This window comes from Nycticebus coucang, chromosome 8, assembly GCF_027406575.1.
Source record: "Nycticebus coucang isolate mNycCou1 chromosome 8, mNycCou1.pri, whole genome shotgun sequence".
Lineage (NCBI taxonomy): Eukaryota > Metazoa > Chordata > Mammalia > Primates > Lorisidae > Nycticebus > Nycticebus coucang.
Window position 1 is genome coordinate 34,478,560 of NC_069787.1, and position 27,835 is coordinate 34,506,394.

General features: G+C 39.4%; 1 protein-coding gene and 1 pseudogene across 2 annotated transcripts in view; both read left to right on the forward strand.

Annotated features, from left to right (window-relative positions):
- Positions 1–27,835, forward strand: part of ADAMTS9 (ADAM metallopeptidase with thrombospondin type 1 motif 9) — a 179,949-nt gene that overhangs the window by 65,380 nt on the left and 86,734 nt on the right. For both annotated transcript variants that reach the window (XM_053599270.1, XM_053599271.1), the window contains exons 15-22: positions 1,013–1,130; positions 1,391–1,486; positions 9,917–10,083; positions 10,188–10,317; positions 10,920–11,046; positions 18,967–19,177; positions 19,754–19,918; positions 21,809–21,973. In XM_053599270.1, coding sequence (XP_053455245.1) covers positions 1,013–1,130; positions 1,391–1,486; positions 9,917–10,083; positions 10,188–10,317; positions 10,920–11,046; positions 18,967–19,177; positions 19,754–19,918; positions 21,809–21,973 — 1,179 coding nt within the window. The remainder of the gene's footprint in view (positions 1–1,012; positions 1,131–1,390; positions 1,487–9,916; positions 10,084–10,187; positions 10,318–10,919; positions 11,047–18,966; positions 19,178–19,753; positions 19,919–21,808; positions 21,974–27,835) is intronic.
- Positions 8,514–8,632, forward strand: LOC128593066 (uncharacterized; annotated as a pseudogene).

Below are 27,835 nucleotides of genomic sequence, written 5' to 3' on the forward strand. Positions count from 1 at the left end.
CTCTAGCAAATGGCAACGCACCAGAAGGGCTTGATACTATTTCACTGTTCTTGCCAGTCAAAAGTCATTCCTGATCCAACTGGGCTCTGAGATGATGTATTCGTTTTCCTGCATATGATCCAAAGGCAAATTGGAGTTCCTGGTTGGTAGGATTTGATTGAAAGAGCCCCTAAGAGCATCACATGCTTCCCAACTCAGAGCAACAGTGTGGATTTCCTTGTCAGTCCATTCCATGGCACCATGTTGAATTTATCCTCAAAGATTAGCTCACATAAAGGAAGAGACTGGACAGGAGGGTGGACTCTGTTATTCTGGTCATTTCTGGTGTCCTTTTCGGAACATAATGTACGTTGCTGCATTGTGTTAATGTGTGAGGAAATTCAGGAATCCATGTGCTGGAGCCTCAGGCCTTAAGCTGGCTGGCTGTCTACAGTCATGCTTTGACCTGCCTTCACAGCCCACATTTAAACATAGGGGATTTCACAAGAAATCAAATTTTCCAGCTCCCCTTCAAAAATTGGAAAATGTCAACAATGGGCTCCTATTTCTACATGGCAGCAATAGCCTACAGTGGGCAGCGTCTGCGCTCTTAAGACGGGGTATGAGCACCTTAATTAGATACAGGTCTTACCATACCCCCTTTTTTATTTCTAAGGGATTTTTTTTCATTTCCTCTGCTTATTCATAGACAAGTGCTTCTCAAACATGAATCTGTAGATGCAACATCTGGGGAATCCTTTTAAAATGCTAACTCTGTAGAACTGGGTGGGCCTGAGGTTCTACATTCCTAAGGGCATCGAGGATGCCCATGGCTATGCCCATGGTTGCTGGCCCAAGGACCGCCTTTTAAATAGCATGACTATATATAATTTGAGTTCAAGATCCTTGCAGGTTTAAAGGGGACTTCTCATTGTTGTCATCCAAATGCAGATTATTCAAAGAAACACATAAATTGCCATTTTGTAATCACTGTAATACTTACTGTTTATTTCAAATGTTTTCTTTTTAAAAGCAAGCTGGATGCGATCATGTTTTAAACTCAAAAGCCCGGAGAGATAAATGTGGGGTTTGTGGTGGCGATAATTCTTCATGCAAAACAGTGGCAGGAACATTTAACACAGTACATTATGGTAAGAATTTGTTCCTAAGAACCATGAGAAGGGAAATGGTCGAAGTTTGAAAATTGTTAACCACACGTAATACATAAAAGTATTAATGTCAAGCATGAAATTAATCTTGATATGGTACATCATCAGTCTGACTCTAAGGCACCTAGCAGAATAATTATGTGAGAATTATATTATATTCCTTTGTTGCCCACCTTTTATTCCATATTTAAAGGAATTGAACCATTCTGTGGAATACTGAATTTCTGCTAAATTTTTTCCAGGCTACAATACTGTGGTCCGAATTCCAGCTGGTGCTACCAATATTGATGTGCGGCAGCACAGTTTCTCAGGGAAATCAGAGGATGACAATTACTTAGGTGAGATGGGATGCCCCCTGCCACTGCTGGGATTTTATTTCTCTGGAGCAACTGGCAGATTCTGCTTCTGCTACTCCAGAGAACCAGAAAGAGAGCTTTCCAGAGTCATGGATTTCACAAAAGATGTTAATCTTGAAATTCATGATTTTATTTCTCCTCTCCTTCATACATCATCAGAGTGTTGATTTAAGGGTTGTCTATTTTGCACTGTTTCCTATCGAGGGGTTTACTCTGGATCTGACAAAATACAAAGGCCCCAAGTCAGATTTTGCAAGCATTTACCATCTAAGGTTAGCATAAAATCATTCTCATGTTAAGTCCTTTAAAAAATATGTCCTGTGGGTAACTGGCTTACAAATGTTTTATTAGGGGCATTACTTGACTTTTTTAGGTTATCAATAGCAGACCGTTGGTAGACTTACTCAGTATTTCATTATGCCGGTTAATTCCCAAAGGTTCTAGAGTAGTATGTGTTTTTCTCAAGTCTTTTACTGGAATAGCCACTTTGTTCTTTACAGAATCTTCACTTTACAGAATCTCACTCACTGAACACAGACACATTATTAATTCACATCTTTCCTTGTATTTAAACCACCACATACTAATGACCCTGTGTTAGTTTACTCTGTCCAATCCCGCTTCGATTCATTATTTTGTAAACTGCCACAAGTGATTATGAAATTTGCCCAACTGGCATTTGAAAGAAAGACATGGGGAGTAGAATCATGAGTGAAAGGGATTCAGCTGGCTGCCTTGTACACTGGGACTCCTCCCAGCCTTGAAGAGCAACGTGGTTTGTACTCATATCTAGAAGAAATCAGGGCAGTCTTGCTGGACAGCCGTTTTTAAAAGAAGTGAATGTACAGTAGAACCAATGTAAGTTGACCACCCAAAAGACTGTAACAGACAGGTCAACATAGGGAGGTGGTCAACATAAGAAACTAGGTCTAGGCTTGGTGCCCGTAGCTCAGAGGTTAGGGCGCCGGCCACATGCACTGGGGCTGGTGGCTTGGACCTGGCCCAGGCCTGCTAAAACAACATTGATAACAATAACAACAACAAAAAAAAATAGCCAGGCATCGTGGTGGGCACCTATAGTCCTAGCTATTTGGGAGGCTAAGGCAAGATAATTGCTTAAGCCCTTGAGTTTGAGGTTGCTGTGAGCTGTGATGCCATGGCACTCTACCGAGGGCAACAAAATGAGACTCTGTCTCTAAAAAAAAAAGATTACTTGTGCTATTAGACATCAGAGTGGCATAAAGGAAATTGGGATACCAAGGGTGGAGAGGAGACAGTGGAGTTGGCGATGTTTGAACCATGGAGAGAGATAACAGGCTCTCTGGGAAAGGAGCATTCCAGGTAGAGGGAATAGCCATTGCAGAGCACTTGAAGTAAGAGCATGTTTGGATTGTTGTCATAACAGAGGGAAGCTATTGTGGGTATTGCTGAGTGAGCACAGAGGACAGACCTAGGTGAGGGTGAATAGTAACAGAACTAGGTCTAGAGGGCCATACTCACATTACAATTGGAAGGACTTTGGCTTGGGCTCTGAGAGACATGAGGAGCCCCTGAAAGTTTTGAGCTGAAGAGTACCATGACATAATTGCATCTGTGTTTGTAAAGGTGCATTCTGGCTGGGATGTTGAGAAGAGAAGGTATGGAAAGGGTGCAGGGCAGAAGCAGTGACACTGATTAGGCAGCCATCACAGTAATCCAGGAGAGAGATGCGGGCGGCTCACCAGTGGAGGTGGCAATCAGTGTGTGGTCAGATTCTCCATGTCTTTAGACGTCAGAGCCATCGAGATGTGTTGGTGGACTGAGTATGGTGGGTGAGAGACGGATAGGAGTCAAAGGTGTGAAAAAATCAAGCAGAGTCAAAAACGGCAGGGTTCTGACCTGAGCAATGATGGCTGGGTTGGAGTTGCCATCAACTGAGATGAGACTTGTTCCATATTTATTCATAAGCCTGCTAGTGTTGTAAGGACAGGTCCCCATCTTTACATCTTCAGCTCTTGATATACAGCCTACACATGATAGGTCTGAAGTAAATGCTGAATCATTGAGAAGCCTTGTTCATGCGCCCTATACTGAGTACCTACCTTGGAAATACAGATTCATCCGCACTTTTATTTTTATTTATTTATTTATTTATTTTTATTAAATCATAGCTGTGTACATTGATATGATCATGGGGCATCATTCACAGACCGTTTGACACACTTTCATCACACTGGTTAACATAGCCTTCCTGGCATTCTCTCAGTTACTGTGCCAAGACACTTACATTCCACATTTACCAAGTTTCACATATACCCTTGTAAGATGCACTTTTAAAGGCCCATAATGTCTTACTTGGAATTAATTACTAAATGGCAGCACTGGCTATTTGCCACCCTAAACATTCAAAGGAGTGTTGACATTATAAGACAATTAACGTAGTTCTTAGAGACGGTGTTCAAATTATTTTGGGGGAATCCAGCATTTTTCATTGCACCACTGTGCAAAATGTGCGTTTTTCTTCGTGTGCTTGGTTATAAAATTGAGCATGTGACTTCTTTGTCCTTAACTACTTCCTAATTGAATCAAGCTGCATTGCATACAACCTACTTTATAAATCAATTTCCCGAGTGCTGAAAACCACATTGAGTTGCTCCTTTCTTCTCGAAAGGGAGAAGAATTCTTTTCTATCCTTTTCCTCCTTGGAAAAATAATCTCCTCCAAGTAGTGGCCTCCATTCTGTTTAACTTAATCAGCCCACATCAAGTGCCTGAATTCAGGGTGGATCTCGTGATAACCTTTTATTTCTCACTGGAGGTTTCTTAATCTCTTTGTAAAAAAAAAAATGAAAACAAAATTAAAGAAGATTTGTCATCTGGGACAGGCAGCACTCAGGGCTCTTTAAGGGAATATTATGGGAAAGTCACCTGTTGGCATAAGAAAGCGTCTCTGGAAGCAAATGAAAAGTGGGTGAGCATAGATTGCCAGTCACAGGCCACTGAGTGTGAAAGTCAAGACCTCAGAGCCTTTGAACCTCAGGGTGGTTACTTAACAAGTTAGGAAGAATTTGATGTTGTCATCAAGTCCAGGGTATGTAAATGTTTACTCTTGGCTTGCAGGAAGATTGCGGCAAATGCCCAAGGTTTTCCAACCCATGCTGTGTCTACAGGAGTCATAGCCATTCCGTTGCTAAGCGATCTTCATCCTTCTCCCTCCATGTTCTTTTAATCATCAGTCAAGCTGTACTCTCCTGCATGTTTTGGTGAGGGAGCGATTTCCAAGAGAGAGGGCCTTTGTAGCAGCCCAGTTCTGATGGGTGCAATGGGAGGGAAACCAACCCAGGAAATTAGCTCCCCTAATCGCATTAGTGGGAGGTTGGGCATTAGACGGTTGTTTTCAGGAAACTATTTGTTTCACAAGGTACCGAAGCAGAAAGGCTCTCTGTCAAAGGTCATCCTTTCACATGGACCCTTCCCTCCTGTTGAGTTAAAGCCAACTTGTACCCAGGGCCATCACGTTCATATCTCTTTGGAAGAAAAAGTAGCCATTTCTGTCATACTTATTTGTCTCCAGCACACTTAGCTCTTGATTAATTGTGGCAGTGGGAAGGCAGGAATCTATTTGGTGTAAGATAAAGCAGGAATTTCTCTTTATTTGATGATTTTAAGGATGTCTGGGACCTTTACGAGAGCAGATCATAAGAGGAATCTTCTATCATTTGAGCTCCTATCCCAGTCCCTCCTGGCTGTTGACTGGGATAAAGAACATGCAGTGAAGGGTAAAATGCCCTAAATCAGCGTAAGCATGAGAGGAACCCTGGGGGACATTGGAAAAGACCGCCCCCCAATTAACCTAGAATAGCCCATCACTCTTTGTATATAATCAAACTAGATTATCACTTCATTTACAGAACTGGATTGTGACATTTCATTTCCCTCTTTTTAGTGAGACATCAGCTGGGTAGCTAGTATGCGACTTCACTTGAAAGAACTGGGTGATTCTGTTGACAGCACATCATGCTGTCACCACGTGAGTGACCCGCATGGGACGTCAGCCTTAGGATGCCGCAGGTGCTGCAGAAATGACCTTGGCTCCAATCAGTGACCCAGTGGGCCTCATGCTACAGGAGCTGCAGGCCAGATGAGGTTGTTGGAGGCTCACACAGATAGAGAAAAGCCGTTTGGCTGGAAGCTCTGTCCTCCCCGAGTGTCAGCTTTCATCCACCATGCATTCTTTCACCATCATCCATGGAGCACCTTACTATGGATTAGGATCTTTCTTGGGCTTACGAAAATCAATTTTTAAATGGTTGCTTTGCTGAAGGTTTCATGCAGCCTAGCAAATTGAGCAGTTTGAAATTTTAAAGATCTGTAACCTAAGCATATTTTATTTCCATTTATATTGCAAGAGAAAGTGCTCGAATTCATTCACTAATCTAACAAACATTTGCTGACTCCCTTCTTGGAAAATGTTCGTGGTTAACAGACTCTGGAGATAGATTTCCTTGATTAGAAACCATGTGGCCTTGGTAAATTAATAATCTCTGAGTCATGCTTTTCTCATCCATGAATTAACCATCTACATAGTGTAAAAGACCCTGCCTCAGAGATGTGACAAGGGGACGGTACCTATGCAGGCATTGTGGTCTGCCGAGAGCTAAAACCTCAGTGCACAGTCTTATGTAATCCACCTAACAATCTTATAGGAAACCCATTGTACAGAGAAGGCGACTGAGGCTTATGGAGCTTAAGTTACTTATCTAAGGTTACACAAACAGAGAATGGGAAGAATTGTAATCCTTATGGGTCTGCCTCTAGATGTGACAGTCTTAACCACTTCACTTAACTGCTTCCATGTAGAAAAAAATAAATGACTGACGTGGAGGTGTACAGGTCTGAAAATGTAGGTTTATTGGTAGGAGTGAGTGGTGAGACTAGAATGGTAAATGAGGATAAGATTTGTAAAGTTATAGCAAGGTTATGTAAGGAGTTTGAACTATGTTTTATAGGGAGTAGGGACTATCAAAGAATATAAAGCCAAGAAGTTAGACGGTCTTATCATTTTAAAAGCTAACCCTGGCTTTTTTCTGTGTCCCTGTGTTCTTCCCAACTATTTCAAATGAAGGCCTCTCGTTCCTCCCTTGGGGCTAAATGGTGTTCCTATGGGTGGAAATTCTGGTCAATGAAATGCTGCATTGGGAACAGAATTCAATGCAGTTAATCCCTGGTCCTGGGAGAGATCCTGGCATCAGTAAAGTATCCAACTGCATAAACTCTGTGAGATTTCTGTGTCCAAGAAAATGAAGATCCCACTGTTAGTGAACCACAAAGAACATTCAGAGCTTCATCTCAGCCCTCTTTCCTGTCCCCATCAGGGTGCACTACTTAACCTAAATCCCCTTCTACATACCCATCACTTCTCACCTGAGTGGTGAATGGACAGCCCCAGCATCAGAGAAAGATGAGATAGGATTTGGCGCTTGCCTGAGATGAATTGGTCATTCCTCGTTCCGTGACCAAGACAGAGATTTTTAATATGATGCTAGGACGTGATGCTGCTTGTGAATTCTGTTCTACGTGATTTCTCAGGCAGCCAGTACCAACTGATTGACATTGGTGTCTGGGATGTTACCTTTATTCACCTAAGTACGTGTCAGGGTTTTCCTCACTGCTGAGATTTGCTAATGTGCACAAATTACAAAAGAAAAGGGAACCTTTTCCTAATGTTTTGTTCAGGGCTCAAATGTTGAATGGCTCTGATTTATTATTGAGTACCCGGTTTGTGTGGGTACTCAGGAGGGCTCATTATTTAAGGAGCAGTGGTAACGGGGTAAGGGCTATACTTAAAATGACACCAAAATATTGTAATAAATACTTACTAAGGGGAAAAGATAGCATTGGGATTTTATCATGAGAAATTAATACAAAAGTAGGAAGATAAAGTTATTTGATTTTAGAGTCAAAAAATTATATTTTCACTTCAACCATGCCAGCGTTTTGTAAAGAATAAAGCAATTGATAAATATTTTTGCAGAAGTTTTCCATATCAAGTCATACAATTGCAGAGTATGAAGTTTGGACTTAATAGTAAAATTTGAAAGGGAGTCAATTTTAGAAAAGCTTTTGCAGGGTTCATTAACTTTACTGAGAATCTCTCTTGGCCCTTTAATAAGTAAATTATTCTTTCTGAAGCAGCTATTTTATCATCCTCGTTATCAATTTTCTTTCCCTTTCTTCTTTTTTTCAGCTTTATTATAGTACAGATGACAAATAAAGATCATGTGTATTTAAGGTGTTCAATTTGATAGTTGATATTTCTATACGTTGTGAAATAATCACCCAAACCAGGCTAATTAACATACCTATCACTGAACTTAATTATCATTTTCTTTTGGGTTTTTCCTTCCTTCTTTCCTTCCCTCCATTCTTCTTTTAAAATGTATGTATGTGTGTGTGTGCGTACACGCATGCACTGGTGGTGAAATCACGTAAGACCTACCCTCTAAGTAAATTTCAAGTATGCATTACAGTATGGTTAACTAGTCACTGTTGCCTTACATTAAAACCTCCAGAGTGCATTCATCTTGCATAACTGAAACTTTATATCTTTTGAACAATATCTCCCCATTCTCCTTCAGTCCATCCCCTGGCAACCACTATTCTACTGTGTTTCTATGAGTTTGACCATTTTAGATTCCATAACTGGGCTAACTCTTGTCAAGTCCTCATTTGGCCATATTTTGACACTTGATTCAGACAGTTCTCCAACATTACTTTTTCAATATCATTGATTTTTTTTTTCATTCTTGGCAGTATCCAGAGCACCTGCCATATGCTGTTTCAGAAACTAGGGTATATTTACGAATAAAATAGCCTCAACCTTCTTGCCCTTATGGGGCTTACATTCTTGTTTGGGGAGACATCATGAACAAAATGCCATTGAGAAAATTTAAAGTGGGAAAAGGGATAAAAAAACATGAAATCTGTGCTGGCAGTGGGAGGTGGTAGAAGTTTTAGAAAGAATGGTCTGGGTGTTGTATGACACCTTGACAAGAATAGAAGAGGGGAGTGCTAACCCCTCTGTGTGCTGACGACACTCATACAGTTAAGGCATTGCTACCTACTTTGTGGCATCTAACCATTGTCTTTATCCAATGCACTCAATTCTAATCTGGAGGCAGTAGATGAGCTCATACAAGGGGAGGTAGTGGGATGAGCAAGTGGGGAGAGGAGTGGAGGGAAGAGGATGGGGGGGGTCATTGTATATGGCACATCCTTTGAGGGTGGGACACAATTATAAGAGGGACTTTATCTAACAGATCCAATCAGTGTAACCTAATTCTTTGTACCCTCAATGAATCCCAAACAATAAGAAAGATAATGGTCTGGGGAGGTGTATTTATCTTTTACTATGTAACAAGCTATCTCAAGACATAGCAGCTTAGAATACTAAATATATACTGTCAGTTTCTTATGTCAGGAAATTAGCAGCAGCACAGCTGGGTATTGCTGGTTTCTGGTAGTAATACCTGTCATGTTGTAGTCAAGATAGCAGGTGGGGCTGTGGTGTTATCTGAAGGCTTAACTGGGGACTGAAGGATCCACATCCCAGACAACTTGGAGTTTTCGGCAAGAGACTTCAGTTCTTCACTGATGTTTGTAGGTGGCTTCTCCATGGGCTCCTTCAGTGTCCTCCCAACATGGCAGCTGCCTCCTCCCAAAGTCAGAAATCCAAGGAAGAACAAGGCAGAGCCATAACGCCTTTGACCTTGCCCAAATTACACTTTATCATTTCTGCACTCTGGTGGTGATTACCCAGTAATTCCTATTCATCATGGGAGGGGATGATACAAAGTATAAATACGAGAAAGCAAAGATCCTGGGGCCATGTTTGAGACTGACTACTATAGTGGCCCTTACTGAAAAGGTGACATTTAAACATTCTGTTAACCATGTATTTTTAGATTTCAGCATCTGTCAAACAAAGAAAATTTATCCAAGATTCAGTAGGATCAACTAATTCTAAAATACACAGAGAGATTTGTCTGGGAACCAGTTTTATTCTGTGTTCAGTTCATTAGTACATATTTTCAAATCATTACACTTTTGTTTTCATCTACAATCCTGTAACTATGGGTCTTGTATAACAAACCCCATGCTAATTGGGACCCTACATTATATTTTGTTTTTCACAGATACCATGAGGGCTGGGTGTTCTTATCTCCATTTTAGAGATAAATGGAGACTGACAGAAGGAAAATGATTCCCAAATGCTACACAGGTGGCAAGTGGCAAACCTAGGATTTGAAGGCATGCCTGTCTGGCTCAGAAGTTCATGTTCTTTGCACTATGATTCCCTGTCTATAAAAGTGTTATTTCATGTTTTAAACAGCTAGTCATTAGCACCAGATTAATAAACTTTCTTTTCTCACAGCTTTATCAAGCAGCAAAGGTGAATTCTTGCTAAATGGAGACTTTGTTGTCACAATGTCCAAAAGGGAAATCCGTGTTGGGAATGCTGTGATAGAGTACAGCGGATCCGACAACGTTGTGGAAAGAATCAACTCCACAGATCGCATTGAACAAGAACTTTTGCTTCAGGTAAAAATTTGTCTGTGTTTCTTTTCTTTTTTCACCACCTTTTTTTCTTCCAGTTAGAACTACAGGCCCACAAACACCCTCTCCATTCTGTCCATACATTCCAGGTTCTGTCGGTGGGAAAGTTATACAACCCCGATGTGCGCTATTCTTTCAATATTCCAATTGAAGATAAACCTCAGCAGTTTTACTGGAACAGTCACGGACCTTGGCAAGCATGCAGCAAACCCTGCCAAGGTATCTGCTTTGAGTTTGAGTTTGGGAAATTTGAGAAATTTTAAAAATCTCTTTCATTTTTAAAAGAACAGCCAAAATGTGTGCAACCTATGAACCTCTCTATCTGCATGCATTCTATAATCTGCTTTGTCTGAATCTATCTGGTTATTTTTGGCTGGCAAGTTGAATTTTTAAAGGAATTCGGTAAATGGTAGGTTTCCTCGTCCTAAGAGGTTTGTACAAATATAAAACCAAGCAAAATCAGTCCTGTCACCTTAATTTTCTAGAGACATGGTTTTAGAAGTCATATCATATATTACTTACCTTGTTTCCTTTTACTTAAGTTAGGGATTGGCAAACAACAGCCCCAGGGTCAAATCTAGCCTACTGCTTACTTTTATAAATAAAGTTTTATTGGAACATAGCCATGCACATTTGTTTAGGTATTATCTGTAAGTGGCTGGTTTTGCCTCATGATGGTGGAGTTGATGCAACAGAGGTTATTTAGCTTGAAAATATTTACTGTCTAGCTCTTTAGAGAAAATTTTGGCCAATACCTAGTCTAAATAGTTTATTGAATAGGTTACTTTCCCTGAATAATTTTTTTTTTCCTCCCTGCTTAGGGGAACGGAAACGAAAACCTGTTTGCACCAGGGAATCTGATCAGCTCACCGTTTCTGATCAAAGATGTGATCGGCTGCCCCAGCCAGAACCTATTACTGAACCCTGCGGCACAGACTGTGACCTGAGGTGAGGCTTTGCTGCTGAGTTGTGAGGGTCTTGTGGGAGGCCTCTGCATGTGGGAAAGAGAAGGTGGGGATGCTGGTCTTCAGTTCTCCTTTCTTGTGTTTCAGTGAAATAAGCTTTAGCCAAGTCTCCATCCCTCTGGAACTGATGATTGAGGACATATGCCTGCAGATTTCTTATTCACCTGGAAATTAAAAATAGCTAATAGAGTGTGGTGCTTGCCAAAAAACATTCTCAGTTGTTCCTTACAACTCACTGCCTAGGTATTAGCATCTTATGCAAAAATTTGGTCTAATAGTCAAAAGAAAAGGGGAAACCCTAGTCCCTCAAAGTACCTATGTTGTTATGTATCCCCCTACAGAGAGAACTCTCATGCATGTGAAAGTTGTGGTGCACTAAAGTAGAGTCATGTGAGGAATAAGAAGGAAAATCTATGTACAGATGTCTTGATATTCAGACAGTTCTATATAGAAGAAAAATATGAAATCTGAGGCAGGAAATACTGGGTGGGTGGAGAACTCTAAAGCTTTCCCATATATTTGTGAGGTCAACTATGTCATGTTTAACCCTGTGGACCTCACCAACCCATACCAATTAAACTCCATCCCCAGATTCCCAAGCAATTTTTGCATTATTTTGCTTGTTCATCATTATTTACATTAATCTAAGAATATCTCTTTTCAACAATACTTAAGGTCAGCGACTAATAAGTTTATCAGTTTACCAGTTTACCTAGTGCTTGGGATTATGCCACCATTAATGAATAGAGTTAGGAATATAGGAAAAGGCAGTCAAACCAGTCCATAGCCTTGAAGTAGGCTAGGACTTGTATTGTGTAGTCTTCATGACAGGGAAATGCAGGTCAGGTGAGTTGCTGTTTTATTCTCTTTCTAAGAAGAGAAATGATCAATGTAGAGTGGTATTGAATTGTGTTAACTCACTATTCATAGTGGTAAAATGAATATGTAAGCATTTTGAGGGTTCCACATGACCATGTCAAATCCTGTCCAATGATTGGCTGCCTACAGTGCTGGAGAACAGATTATAAGACTCTACTGAGGCTCTGAGAGAAAAGAGAAGTGCTGTGATCAATTAGTGATGCTGCCGTAGGAATCAGAGGGACAGTTGTGGCACAAGTGCCATATCTTCTTTGACAGTCCTGACCAAAGGCTTTGACTTCAAAGCCCAGGATTTCTGCACCCCACCACACTTCTCTACCAGCGTCACTGACTTGCTTGTCACTGACTCGTAGAAGAGCATTGACAAAATTTATTGTGGAAAGACAAGAAGACATTCAAAAGTTGATGTTTGTACTGGGGAGTATTCTTGTTATAGGTTGTATCCCTAAACCCATTTCAGGTGACTCAAATTAGAGTCAAAAGGAAAGATCTTTTCAGAAAAAAATAGTTAACTAACTTGAAGTATAACCTTAAGAAATTGAGTGAGGTGATAATCGCTATAATTCCCAATACTCTGAAAGTAGTGGTAATAGAGCCAACTATTCACAAAGAACTGCTTTTATACAGCTATGTATTATCCTGTTAATATCCTTTTATTAATAGGATAGTTCTTATCCTATTATACTATCCTATTAAAATAATTAATACTCTATTAATTCCTTAAACAGCACTGTGACATGGTTATTGTTATTATCACCATTTTCCAAATAAGGAAAAAGAAAGCTAAGAGAAGTTAAGCAAATTGCTCAAGGTCACACAAGTGGAGTGACAGAGGTTTCAGTGTTCCAAAGCAATCTGTCTACCCCTAGATCCTGTGTGCTAACCCCCTAGGAGAAAGCTGTTTTATTCTTACTTCATTTATAATGGTGGGTGATAGTCATTGATCCATTTTGTGTAGCTTTTATTCATTCTTATGGGAAAAGAAGTAATTCCCGTGAGTTTTCTGCCCCATTCCTAGTCCCTATCTTACCTGGAATCCCTCACCTTTCCTTTCTCCAGTAGCTGAATTAGATCGTGGCTGGTTGACTCCTTCATGATAAATGCATGCTAAGCATGCTCCTATGATCACAAAGAAAGCAAATCTGTACAAAACATTTTGAGTACTAGAATGTGACCATAAAAAAGAAATTGTTTAAGAACTCTACTTGAAGTTTACTCCTGGAGGCTGGTAGTGGTGGCTCACACCTATCATCTCAGCACTTTGGGAGGCCAAGGCAGGAGGATCCCTTGAAGCCAGGAGTTCCAGACTAGTCTGAGCAAAAATGAGACCCCTGTGTCTTGTGAAAAAAAAGAAAAATTAGCCAACTGTGCTAGTGTGTACCTGTAGTCCCAGTGACATAGGAAGCTGAGGCAGGAGGATTGCTTGAGCTGAGGATTTGGAGGTTGCAGTGAGCTATGATGACACCACTATACTCTAGCCTGGGAAACAAAGCAAGACTCTGCCTCAAAAATAAATAAATAGTATGTTCTAAGGGCTTATTTAGTATTAACTGCTAATATTATCTCAGTAGGCCTCCTATGATGTTTCACACCTATAATCCCAGAACTTTGGGAAGCCATGGCAGGAGGATCGCTCAAGGCCAGGAATTCTTGACTGCCTCGGCAATGTAGTGAGACACTATCTCTGCAAAGAAAAAGAAAGAAAGAAAAATTAGCTAGGTGCAATAGCTCACACCTATAATCCTAGCACTCTGGGAGTCGAGGCGGATGGATTGCCTAGCTCAGGAGTTTGAGACCAGCCTGCGCAAGAGTGAGATCCCATCTCTAAAAAATAGCCAGGCATTGTGGAGGTGCCTGTAATCCCAACTACTCAAGAGGATTGCTTGAGCCCAAGAGTTTGAGGTTGCTATGAGCTACAATGCCATGGCACTCTATGCAGGGTGACAGAGTAAGACTGTTTCAAAAAAAAAAAATCAGTAAGGCATGGTGGCACACACCCTGCTTCTCAGGAGGCTGTGGTGGGAGGATCACTTGAGCCTAGGAGTGTGAAGTACATTGACTGTGATCATGCCATGGCACTCCAGCCTGGGAGTCAGAGTGAGACCCTGTCTCTAAAAAATGATGAATTAAAAATGAAAAAAGTTTACTCACAGAGCATCAATTTGAGAGTAGAGATGATAATTGATCTGTTACTTCAGAAACCAATATTTTTCAATATTTGAATAGACTCCAAAATGAGCCACAACATAGTTGGTGGTGACACTGGCTTATCTGATATTCTCCAAAGTTTCTCTGACATTGGAAACCCTTAGACATAATATTCAAGTAGACCTTACAAAGCTAATACATTAAAAGGTAGCCTCAAAGCCACATGACTTTTATGTGTGACTTTTATGAGACAAAAGATCTCAAGTGGATTTCTCCTCAATGGTTTATGTGGAGTTATACAATTTAAAATTTGGTTGTAGAATAAAACACCAAAGATAATAATAATAAATTATACTTTTCTTGAATGCCTACCATATGTGCTTTGCCTCAGTGAATCCCCCAAATAGCCCTATTTTCCCCCATTTCACAGATACCGAAGCTGAGGCTCAGCGATGTTAAGTGATTTGCTTCAGGTCACTTAGTAAATAAGTGACATGCACACCCAGGTCTTCCTGCTGCCATACTTCATCCTCTGATTATTAAAAATAATATCACATGATCTAGATAAAGTCGTGGTTTAAAGTCTTTTTCTTTCATATGGTAGGTATACCAAATGCTCTATTCTAAATTCCTAATTTGGCAAAACTCACTGTTTTTTTAGTGCTTATCTTTATTTTTTTAAACTCTATGGAGACCAAATAAGAATAGCAGCTCACATCACAGGCTTGGGTGGTAATAATAACACCTGTAACTGATGAAGGAAAAGAAGGTAAAGAGATTGCAGGTGTGTCATTTGGTGGAAGTGAAGACCACACAATAGGAAATAAAAAATTAAAAGAAAAATGCTGAGTTTAGGATTGGTTGACAAAACCCTCCTAAATAAAGAGATGCACGTTCATGCCTAAAATTAAAGAGAAGATCATATTTATTTGTCCAGATTCAAACTCACGTCTTACTGGTTTTTACAGGTTAAAATGCACAAAGACACAAATCCAGCCTGAAGGTGTTCTTTCTTCTATCAACTAATAGTCAATGTAATAATGATTTATACTAATTATTGCCAAGTGGCTATGTCCAAAACTGAAAGGCTGGAGAAAGGATTGTTACTAAGTGGTCAAACTCTAAAATACTGTGGTATTTCCCATGGTATGTTTGTGGATCCCTAGTTCCACAAGACTATCTGTGGCAAACCAGTTATATCTGAGAAGCCTCACCAGCTCTCCCCTTTTGTGTGGAGACTCATAATGCTGATCAACATTTTGAAGGCCCTGAGAAGTTCTGCAGTGTAGAAATTGGTTTAATTCAGTAGTTCTCAAAACCATTTAATCCTACAACCCCCACGGTGACACAGACATACTCACCTATTTTTTTTCTCAGTTTCCACTTAGTAACAAACACTTTGCAATATGCTTTTCTGAAATGTGGTAATAAAATACAATTGTGTTTTATTCTTGTGAAATGAACCAAATGATGGCAAAGCACTAAAGTTGAGACTGCTGTCCAGGGCAAGACCACAAGCAGAGGGTAGCATTTTGAGAAGAACTTTTCTAGGATTCTGTGGTCTCTGCAGAGATTCTGGGGATTATGTGTCTACCAGAGAGACTCTGCTTTGCCACCCTGAGCTGCCAGTGTGTTCTCTTGCCAGAGCAGGACTCCTGCCTCCCTTAGCCGTCGGAAACAGTAACAAAGGCAAAGTGAAGGTCGCCAGGAATCAAAGGGCAGATGAAAGTTCCATATGCTGCTGTTGAATTGGGCCACATTTTGCCTCATTTCCTGAAGGAAGTGAGAGTTTTCCCTGCATAGACTGTGACCTGATGAGATAAAGCAAGTGGTGTCCAACCCATGGCTCAAGATAGCTATGGACGTGACCCAAGACAGAAATAAAATCGTAAACTTGCTTAAAACATTAAGTGATTTTTTTTTTTTTTTTTGGTGGCACTTGATTGGGCTCTTCTTGACCAACAACACTGTTTCTCTTATCACATGAAATTAACATACTGCGCTCTCACTGTTTGCACACGTGTGGTGTCAGTGCTATAGTGGTGTGCAGCTTCAAGTGTGTTCTCTTACAGTGCAGTTGAATGACACCATCAGACGTTACATGTGCTAGTGATGACTTGGTAATGCAGCAATTATCAATAATAAATTGCAACATTAGGCACTTAATGTTATTTAGAATAGTCAGGCATTTTTCATGGATTATCAAGGTACTTCCACATCAGTGGTGCTTCACAAACTGCCCACCATGCTTTGCAAATTAGCCTTCCACCTTGCCCTCAAACAGCAGGTGACATGTGGAAGAACCCAAAACTTGCTTTCTATTTTCCGGTCAATTAATTTTAACGATAAAAGTAGGTGTAGTCCCTTATCTATTATCATTTTTTAATCCCAGCATGGCTTCTACACCATCTCAAAAGAAAACAGAATCCCCCAAAAGAAAAATTACAAATGAAGGAAGATTTTGCTATGAAAAGTAGGTAGATGACTACTTTTTTTGCTGAGGCAAATGGTAAGGCAAGTTATCAAAGACTATAACTTGAAAAGGCATTATATGCAAAAACATGCTGCCAGATTTGATGCATACAAAGAATTGTGTCATAAGGACAAAATAGTGGAACTAAAAAAAGTCTGTCTTCTGAGCATTTTTTTTTCAAGTTCCAACTCAGATGGATTCCATTGTAAAAGCCAGTTATATGTAGCATATTTAATGGCAAAAAAAAATCCCAAGCCATTTACTGATGGTGAGTTTATTAAGCAATGTAGGGAAACCATAGGAGATATAATTTATCCCAGAAAAATGGGGACTATTTCTAAAATTAGTTTGTCTCACCAGACCATAGCTAGGTGAATTAAAGAAACTGGAGAATTTATCAAAAGAAGTTGGGAAGTAAAGCTGCTAACTTTAAATTTTATGTTTCAGCAATGGACACTAATGCTACAAATATGGCTCAGCTTGCCATTTTTATTAGAGGTATAGATGACGAATATAATGTCACTGAAGAAATGGCTTCTTTAGTGCCGTTAAAAGACACAACTAAATCAAGAGATTGATACAAAGCAGTAAAAAATATGTTAAAGTGATTTTCCTTTTCCATTGTCAACATATCTGGGTAGTTACTGATGATACCCCAGCCATGGTAGGTAAAACAGGGGGACTTCTAAAGTTGATAGAAGATGATGCAATTGCCACCCCAAACTCACGTTTGATGAAGCATCATTGCATAGTACATCAAGAAAATGTATGCTTAAAAGCTTTAAAAATGGATAACATGCCAGTCGTCATGGAGACTGTAAATTTCCTAAGGGCCGCGGAATTGAATCATCACCAATTCCAGGAATTCCTTAGAAACACTGATGCTGACTACAGCAACATCATTTACTTTTCAGAAGTAAGATGCTAAGTTGAGGCCGAATGTTGACAAGATTTTATGATTTATGACATGTTATCAAGTCGTTTATGGTATCAAAACCAAAGTTGTGCCAGAAATTGATAAAAACTGGCTTACAGATTTAGCATTTTTAGTGGATTTAACCGCTCATTGAAATGAGTTAAACATGCATCTTCAAGGTGAAAACCAACTTGTCAGTACAATGTTTCAAACCATAATAGCAGTCTAAGTGAAGCAAATCATAGCAAGCTCAAATCAAGGTTCTCAGCTTTCGTCAGTGGTCGCATATTTAATGTGTGGCCCAAGACAACTCTTCTTCTTTCAGTGTGGCCCAGAGAAGCCAAAAGGTTGGACACACTGATATAAAGCATTGTTTTGCAGTCCTTCGCTGACAACGTAAGAACAAACCCCCAATACTGTGTCGCTGTAACAGAAAAGCTCCATAGCCCACTTTATTGCCAAATGGCTAACTGTGACCTACTTTTGGACTTTAGTGAGAAATTCCAAGACTGGCATGTGACCTATACTCCTCTTCCTTTTCCTGAATTGTCCCCCAGGACAGGTATGCACGGAAGGGCTGGTTAGGACATTAGTAATTAGCAAACTACCCAGTCTTTGAGCAGTTAGGGAATTAACCATCAAGAATGAAATCAAATGACGATTATAAAAAAGTTGTTCTTTTTGGATTTGTAAATCACGTTTCAAGGTCATTTCTTATTCAGTGTAAGAATTTTATTTGTTTTATTTTTTTAAGTTAAGCACTTCTGACAGTGTTCATGGGGCATTAAAAGAACCAGATGATTCATCAGCACCTACTGTTTGCCCCAAAAGTCTCTTTTAGGTATTACAGATTCAAAGGTCACAAAGATTTATAGATTCAAATCTAATTTTATATGTGTATAATTGAGTTGTGTAGAATATGGTTTATATCTTCAAAGAATTTGGAGTCTTTATCCACAGATAATAACGTACACAGGGTTTAGCTCAATTGAAATTCATAATTACAGTCGAAGTTATTCATTCCTCTGTTAATTCACAGAATGTCTATTGAGCACTTTCTAGCATAGACTCACATAAAGGAGGATTCCTAGGGGGAGTTTCCAACATTGATTCTCTGTTAGGAGAAGGCAAATGACACAATGGATTGCTTGAACCTTTTAACTATAAAATTACTCATTTTTTGCTCTGTTGAATTCCAGTGTGATTTTTTTTTTCTTTTTGGTTGCTTGAATTTCAGATTGAATGTTTTGAGGGGGAATCTTCACAAAGACAGGACTTCTGGCCATCATTCTATGGCTGCATTGGCAGCCATGAAAAATGTATGGATATGTTGGTTTCAAATTGGATTTTAGTAACTGACAGTGGCTTTGAGCTTCGTGGTATTTCAGTTAGTGAAGAACAAAATAATTGAATTCTTCCCCCAGTGGAATATAGATGAGGCATGTATACTTGATGGTAATGTTGGTTTCTCATCTTGTTGTGCTTAGGTGGCATGTTGCCAGCAGGAGTGAATGTAGTGCCCAGTGTGGTTTGGGTTACCGTACATTAGACATCTACTGTGCCAAATATAGCAGGCTGGATGGGAAGACTGAGAAGGTTGATGACAGTTTTTGCAGCAGTAACCCCAAACCAAGCAACCGGGAAAAATGCTCAGGAGAATGTAACACAGGTGGCTGGCGCTATTCTGCTTGGACTGAGGTAAGTTGACTCTCATTCAAAGAAGTCTTCTTGGATGCTAAGACTCATTAGCTGATGGTGCCTCCTTGCAAAGTTGTGTTGAGAAGCCCCACTTAGGCTATCTGCAAAAGAGAGCCATGATTTATTTGTAATGCCTGCCCTTATTCAAGCCCTGCAAAAAAGACGACCATGATTGATTTGTAAAGTGTATGGCATGTGGAAAATTGGGAGGGTTAAGAACAACTCAACCAGTCCCTTTCCATGCTCCACACTGACTTTTGTGTGCCAGTGAGCTAACTGTTTACTTCAACAAAAACCTGGTAAATAGGTTGATAACATGAAAATATCTCCCCCCAAATAACCCTATTATAACCGAATCCCCCCCCTCCATAGCCCTATTTTCCCCCATTTCACAGATGAGGACACTGAAGCTCTGCGGTGTGAAGTGACTCCTTTAGAGTCACTTAATAAGTGACATTTATACCTAGGGTTAGTTGTTTGTTTCTCAAAGACAGGAAAAAACAGCATAGCCAGGATTTTGAGCATACTTTGTATAAAATTCAGCAACAGCTTTCTCTAATTTTTTTGTCTTTACAGTGTTCTAAAAGCTGTGATGGTGGGACCCAGAGGAGAAGGGCTATTTGTGTCAACACCCGAAATGATGTACTGGATGACAGCAAATGCACCCATCAGGACAAAGTCACGGTTGAGAGGTGCAATGAGTTCCCTTGTCCACAGTGGAAATCTGGAGACTGGTCAGAGGTGAGATGAGAAGGCTATTATTTCTCCCTAGGACTCAGGGGTGTCCAACCTTATTTATTCCTCTGCTACATATTGGAAGAATAAGAGTTGTCCCAGTCCACACATTAAATACACAAACACTAAGAAAAGCTGATTAGCAAAAAAAAGTTCCATGTATACTTTTCATGATGTCTGACACCACGGATAAGCAAAATATCGTCCTCACAAAATCAGCAGGTGGCCTGCGGCATGGACACCCCTGCACTAGGTCATCCCTGATACTGTAATTCTGGGGCTCTCCTGGTCTGTCTAAGGCTGAACCTGCTGCACCTTTCTCCCATCCACCCTTGGGGAAACAGCTTCAGTTCTCCACCTGCAGAATGACTTTAGAACTGGATGTGACTAGTTTTCCAGTGACCTCAGAGGTATGGCGGGCTTGACTGGATCACCCGCCACGATCGCTTCTGTTGATGATTTTAAGTTCCAGTCCCTCACTTTCCCTCATCTTTGAGCCCTGCTGAAAGGAAATGAGGGCTTTATTAGTCATAAAGCTATACTAGCTTAGATCTGAAGTCAACATGAGGTTTCCTACTTCCTCGACTTTGAAATAGAGGAATTAAACCCCAGGGAGTGACCTCCCTGACTTATCATCCTGTTGCTAGAGAAAAACTTGGAATAAAGAGAAATAGAAATGAACCCTCCATTGCTTAGCCCAGGTGACCCCAAGACAGCAAGATAAAGAAGGTGGAGCCTCTTTCTTCAATTTATGGCCCAGGCTTAACACTCACTATGAACAGAGCACAGGGAGATTCTCCCCAAGCAAGTGACTCACTCTACCTTCCTTAAGAGGGAACAAGTGGAAAGAGAAAAGGAGTTTTCTTATTTATGGGCCAAGTTAGGAAGGTGCTGCAGCGGCTGCATGCATGCCCGTATCTCCTCCATATAAGTGGAGTATTAACTATTTCCTTTCACCGTCAAATACGTAAAACATGAATTTGGAAAGGACACCATTAATGCCTGTGGAATGGTGGACAATTAACAGCATGTGTGATTAACAGTATCTGATTTCTGGACAAATAAACAACAAACCTAGTGCTTTTAGTTCTAGGTTAATAAGCCGCCTTTGCTGTACTCTAGTCTTTGGTTTAAAAAAGATAAAATAAGAAAGTGGGTTTAAATTTTACTTAAACAGCTAGTATTAGCTAAAGTATCGTTTCAAATTAAGTGACAGACATTACAAAAATACTTGATAAAATGGGGGTGGGGGAGAGATCAAACTAAATTCAGTCTGATCCAAAGTTCCTTAAATTAAAAAACTGGAAAGAAAAAGCAAAGTGTTGATAATGGTCATCCTTGGGTGGTGAGATTTTGAATCACTATAATTTCTCCATCATGTTTACCTATGTTTTAAAATTTTTCTACAGTGGGCATAGATAATGATTATATTTGACATTTATTGAGTGAACATTCTACTAAGCACTTGACTTGGATTTTTTCATTTAATTTTCATAATTCTTGGCAGTAGGGATTGACATTATACCCATTTTACAGATGAGAAAATTGAGATCCAGAGAGACCATGTGCCCTGGTTGTATAGGGATTAAGACCTAGGTTGATCTGACTCATAATTCCCCACAGTTAACTCCTATGCTAGAAGATCGTGAATGTATGTTCTTCAGTATTTTAGAGCATGTTGCTGAGTTTATTCGGGGCGTGAAACTGGCCCAGAGACTGTAAATACAGAATGAATGAATAGAAAAGTATGAGACTTGGTGTGCTTACAAATTGCTTTGGAAGAAGGAATTAAGGTGGGGAAAGAACACACCTGTTCCTGCTAATCAATAAATAACCCCCAGATACCACAACACATTGATCAGCAGTGACCCTGACTGGCTCTGCTTTTTATTACAGTGCTTGGTCACCTGCGGAAAAGGGCATAAGCACCGCCAAGTCTGGTGTCAGTTTGGAGAAGATCGATTAAATGATAAAATGTGTGACCCTGAGACCAAACCAGCCTCCATGCAGACTTGTCAGCAGCCGGAATGTGCGTCCTGGCAGGCGGGTCCCTGGGGACAGGTATTTTGAATGATAAGATTCTTAACTACATTCTTTCTCTTTCTTATCTGGAGAGGGCTTGCAGAGGAGCATTCCAGCAGCAGGGATTTAACCGCTGTGCTGTGTGGCACACATTATACCTCCGTGGTGCCAGGCTGAGCACATAGAACTCTTCAACCATTTTGTCCCACTTCTGAGGGTTGCTGCTTGCCCTTCTGGAGCTGATTACTCCTTTTACAGACCCACATGCATATCTTTACCCTTTGGCTTGAACTGTAGCTTGAGCACATGAGCATTTGCTCAAATTCACAACAGATTTCACGTCTGGCTGATGTTATCTTCTAGCGTGCCTCTGTGGGTCTGTTACAGAATGTGACCCAGCACCAGAGTCTTTGGCAGGAGGGTCTGGAACGGGATTTGGAAGGGATGTTTTGCCTCCCAGCATCATAATTCCAAAGCTCACCTCTCATAAATAAGTCAGACTTTTCAAACATAATTAATTAGATCAACAGTTGCAGAATCGTCATGCTTGGAAAGAATCTTTTCTGAGTCCTCTAGTCTGTATGTTCCACATTCGTAACTTGTACCATTCTTAAGGAAGAGAGTCAAAGGCTCCCCTGGGCTTGCATTTGAGAAGCCACTAGTCTCGGAATTAAGTCCTTCCTAATCTAGAAGCAGAAAGCATTCTGGGTACTATTTGAGCAGCACTCTGAGTTCCCATTAGAAGCAGAGCAGCTGTCTGCTGTCACTTACATAATCTCTTAAAGAATGACCCTCCCTCTACTCTGACCAGCCCAGATAGTTTGGTCCCTTAGCCTCTGTCTTCATTTCCAAATATGCATGCTTTATTATTGCACCCTTCCAATGTCTCTCACTACTATTGATGCTCTTCTGAATCATCCCCATTTCACAGCATCCCAGTCCAAATGGCTAATTATGTTTAAATAAACAGGGAAGTCCACATTTGCTTCTGATCTTGCTTTCTTTTTGTCCACATCTGCATAACTTTAGGGAATAACAAGGAGAGAGCACAGCTCAGGGTCACTGTCAAGATTTGAATTTTAACATCTATTAGAACTGACAGGCCTATTTTTTAGCTGCATCTACTCCAGGCCATTCTTAGCCCATCTTATATCCAGAGATTTGTTCTTTCTTTGACCAAATGTACAATTTAGGGAAACTGGCTTTTTAAAAATATTATTTAAGAGTCATGTGTGTTCGTAAAAGAAATTTTGAAATTTTGCTAAATAAAGAAGAAATCCAACTGCAGAGATTCCCAGTATTAACATGTTTATGATTTTCTTCTAACATTTTTAAACTAATACTTGGATTGTGCTCTGTTTTTATTAATTGAAAGGAAACTCGTATAATAAAATTAGCCACTTTCTTTTTTTTTATTAAATCATAGCTGTGTACATTAATGCAGTCATGGGGTACAATGTGCTGGTTTTATATACAATTTGAAATATTTTCATCAGACTGGTTAACATAGACTTCACGGCATTTTCTTAGTTATTGTGTTAAGACATTTATAGTCTACTTTTAGTAAGTTTCACATGTACCCTTGTAAGATGCACCGTAGGTGTGGTTAAATGACCAAATTGGTGGCATTTAGGATATTCATAATGTTTTCCAACTACCACATCTATCTGGGTTCTGAAACAGTTTTCATCGCCCCCAAAAGAAACCTTTTTATGCCTGGCTTCTTTTCACATGCTGTAACATTTTCATATTTTAGTGTACAATGGTACTTCATTTCTTTTTATGGCTGAATGATATTCCATTGTGCGAATATACCACAATTTGTTTATCCATTCATCCGAGATGGACATTTGGACTATTCTCACATTTTGGCTACTGTGAATAGTGGTGCTTTGAATAATTATGTACAAGCATTTATTTTACTAGCTGATTGCCCTTCTCTTGGATATATGCCTAGGAGTGGAATTGCTGGGTCACGTGGCTATTTTGTTTAACTTTTTAACTGCCAATGGTTTTCCACAGCAGTTTCCTCATTTGACATTTTTATCAGCAATTTATAAGCACTTTAGTTTCTCCGCATTCTTGCCAACAATTGTTATTTTTCATTTTTTTAATTATAGCTCTCATAGAGGGTGTGAAGTGATGTCTCACTATGGTTTTGATTTGTATCTCCCTAACAACAAAGATACTAAGCATCTTTTCATGGGCTTGTTAGTTATTTGTGTATCTTCTTTGGAGAAATGTCTTTTCATATCCTTTGCCTGGTTTGTTGTTTTTTGTTGTTTTTTTTTTGTAGAGACAGAGTGTCACTTTATGGCCCTTGGTAGAGTGCCGTGGCCTCACACAGCTCACAGCAACCTCCAACTCCTGGGCTTAAGTGATTCTCTTGCCTCAGCCTCCCGAGTAGCTGGGACTACAGGCGCCCACCACAACGCCTGGCTATTTTTTGGTTGCAGTTTGGCCGGGGCCGGGTTTGAACCCGCCACCCTTGGTATATGGGACCGGTGCCTTACCGACTGAGCCACAGGCACCGCCCCTTTGCCTGGTTTTTAAAACATTGTAATTGTGGTAGAATACATTTAACATGAAGTCTACCATCTTAAACCCTTTTAAATGTATAGTTCCATACTATTCCTTTTCCCATTTTTTAGCCCAATTTTTTACTTTTTTGTTGTTGAGTTGTAGGAGTTCTTTATATATTCTGGGTATCAGTCCCTTATGATTTACAAATGATTTACAAATGTTTTCTTTCATTCCATGAATTGCCTTTTCACTCTGCTAATAGTTTCCTTTGAGAACAAAATGTTTTAATCTTGATAAAGTCTAATTTGTCTATATTTTGTTGTTGTTGCTTTTGCTATGGTATCATATGCACGTGAAAAAGAAATCATTGCCCAGTCCATTGTTATGGGGCTTTTTGCTATTTTTTGAAAAGTTTTATAGTTTTAGCTCTTATATTTAGGGCACTGATCCACTTGGGGTTGACCTTTGTACATAATGTAAGGTAGGATTTCAACTTCATGTTTTGCATGTAGAGACCCAGTTGTCCCAGTACCACTTGTTTTTTTCTTATTTTTATTTATTTATTTATTTATTGAGACAGAGTCTCGCTATGCCACCCTCAGTAGAGTGTTGTGGTATCACAGCTCACAGCAACCTCCAACTCCTGGGCTTAGGCGATTCTCTTGCCTGAGCCTCCCAAGTAGCTGGGACCAGTACCACTTGTTAAAGAGACTATTCTTTCTCCGTTGCATGGTTCTGGCATCCTTGTCAAAAATCTCTTGGTCATACATGTATAGCTTTATTTCTAGATTCTAAATTCTATTCCATTAATCTATATGTCTGTTCTTATGCCAGTGCCATACTGTTTTTATCACTGTCATAAGTTTTGAAATTAAAAATTGTGAGTCCTTCTACCTTCTCCTTTTTTTCCAGTATTGTTTTGGCTATTTGGGGTCCCTTACCATTCCGTATGAATTTGAGGATCAGCTTCTTCACTTCTCCAAAGGGACATAAGGATTTTGATTGAGATTGAATTTAATCTGTGGATCAATTTTGAGAAGATTGCCATTTTAGTCATACCCCATTTTCCAGTTCATGAACATTTGTCTTTGAATTTTTTTTAGGTCTTATTTCATTTCTTTCAGCAATGCTTTATAGTTTTTACTATAGAAGTCTTTTATCTTTTTGTTTAAACTTGTTCCTAAGTATTTTGTTCTTTTGTATGTTATTTTGAATTAAATGAAATTATTTTTTTAAATTTCCCTTGGGAATTGTTCATTGGTTTATAAAAACATACCTGATTTTTATGTTTTTATCTTATACCCTACCATCACTGGATTTGTTTTGAGCTCCAGCAGTATTTTTTATGGATTCTTATATTATGTATATAGTATGATAATTTATCTGCAAGCAGAAAGTTTTATTTCTTCCTTCCTTTCCAATTTGCATGCCTTTTAATTCTATAGCTTGTCTAGTTTCTTTGGCTAGAATTTCCAGTACAATGTTGAATAGGAGTAGTGAAAGCAGGAGTTGTTGTCATGTTACCAATCTTGGGGGGGGAAGTATGATGTTACCTATGGGTTTTTTTGTAAGTACCCTTTATTACGTTGAAGAAGTTTCCTTCTATTGCTGGTTTTTTCAGCACTTTCACCATGAAAAGGTGTTGAATTTTTTCAAATGTTTCCTCAATTGAGATAATATAGTTTTCTCCCCTCTTTGTTGTATTGGTGTATTGCATTGATTGATTGGTTTTTTGCTTTTTTTTCTTTTAAGACTTGACCATGCTGTGTAATCCTTTTAATATGGTATTGGATTCAATTTGCTAGCCTTTTGTTGAGAATTTTTATATTTTTTCCATATATATATATATATATATATAAGTAATATTCGTGTGTAGTTTTCCTTTTATTTGGTACTTTTGGAATGGGTTAGGATATGATTGCTCCTCTTCAGTTTTTTGGAAAATGTTTGAGAATGATTGGTGTTAATGTTTCTTTAAATGTTTGACAAAATTCACCAGTGAAGGGCGGCACCTGTGGCTCAGTGGGTAGGGCGCTGGCCCCATATTCTGAGGGTGGCGGGTTCAAACCTGGCCCCGGCCAAACTGCAACAAAAAAATAGCTGGGCGTTGTGGCAGGCACCTGTAATCCCAGCTACTTGGGAGGCTGAGGCAAGATAATTGCCTAAACCCAGGAGTTGGAGGTTGCTGTGAACTATGTGATGCCTCTGCACTCTACCGAGGGTAAGACTCTATCTCTAAAAAAAAAAAAAAAAATTCACCAGTGAATTGATCTTGGACTTTGTTGGGAGGTCTTTTATTACTGTTTCAATCTCTCTGCTTCTTATAGGTCTATTCATATTTTTTATTCATCTTACATTAGTTTTTGTGATTTATGTTTCTAGGCAATTTGTGTTTGGTAATTTGCATGTGTCATCAAGTTCAATATGTTCACATACAATTGTCATTGTACTCTCTTCTAATTCTTTTTGTTGCTGTAGGATCAGTAGTAATGCCCTCTCTCATTTGTAATTCTGGGGTCTTTCCTCTCTTTTTCTTAGTCTTTATAGCTAAAAGTTTGTCAATTTTGTTGATCTTTTCAAAGAACCAATTTCTGGTTTTATTGATGTTTCTCAATTGTTTTTCTGTTCTCTTCTCCATTTATCTCCACTCTAATCTTTATTATTTCCTTTCTTCTCTTGATTTTAGGTTCAGTTTGCTTTTCTTTTTCTGGTTCCTTAAGATATAAGGTTGATTTGAGATATTTCTTCTTTATTAACGTAGGTGCTCGCAGCTATAAATTTCTCTATGAGCACTGCTTTCACTGCATCTCATAAATTTTTTTATGTTCCGTTTTCATTTTTATTCCTCTGAAAGTATTTTCTAATATCCCTTGTGGTTTCTTCTTTGACTTGTTGGTTGTTTAAGAGTATGCTGTTCGATTTCCACTTATTTGTTATTTCTTTAGTGTTCCTTCTGTTATTGATTTCTTGTCTCACTCCATTGTCATCAAAGAAGATATTTTATGGAATTTTAATCTTTTAAAATGTATCGAAACTCATTTTGTGGCTTAATGTAAATTCTGTCTTGGAAAACGTTCTATGTGCCTTTGAGAGGAATGTGTAGTATGGTGGATGGATAAGAAAAAATGCCATTACACTTTCTTACCAAAGTTTGGCAGCTTGCTTTTGTTCATTAAATACTCATATAGTCACTGTAAGTTTTTTGTATAAGATTCCAGAGTAACAGAGAAGTCGACTCTACCAGTTGTTGCCAGCTAATGTTTGCTTCAGTGGAAGGACCAATTCTTAGCACTCTCTACTCTGCCATTTCTCTGACATGACTCCTACTTTCTGTCTTCTAGACTGCTGTTTATAATGTAACAGTTTTCCTTTTATGGG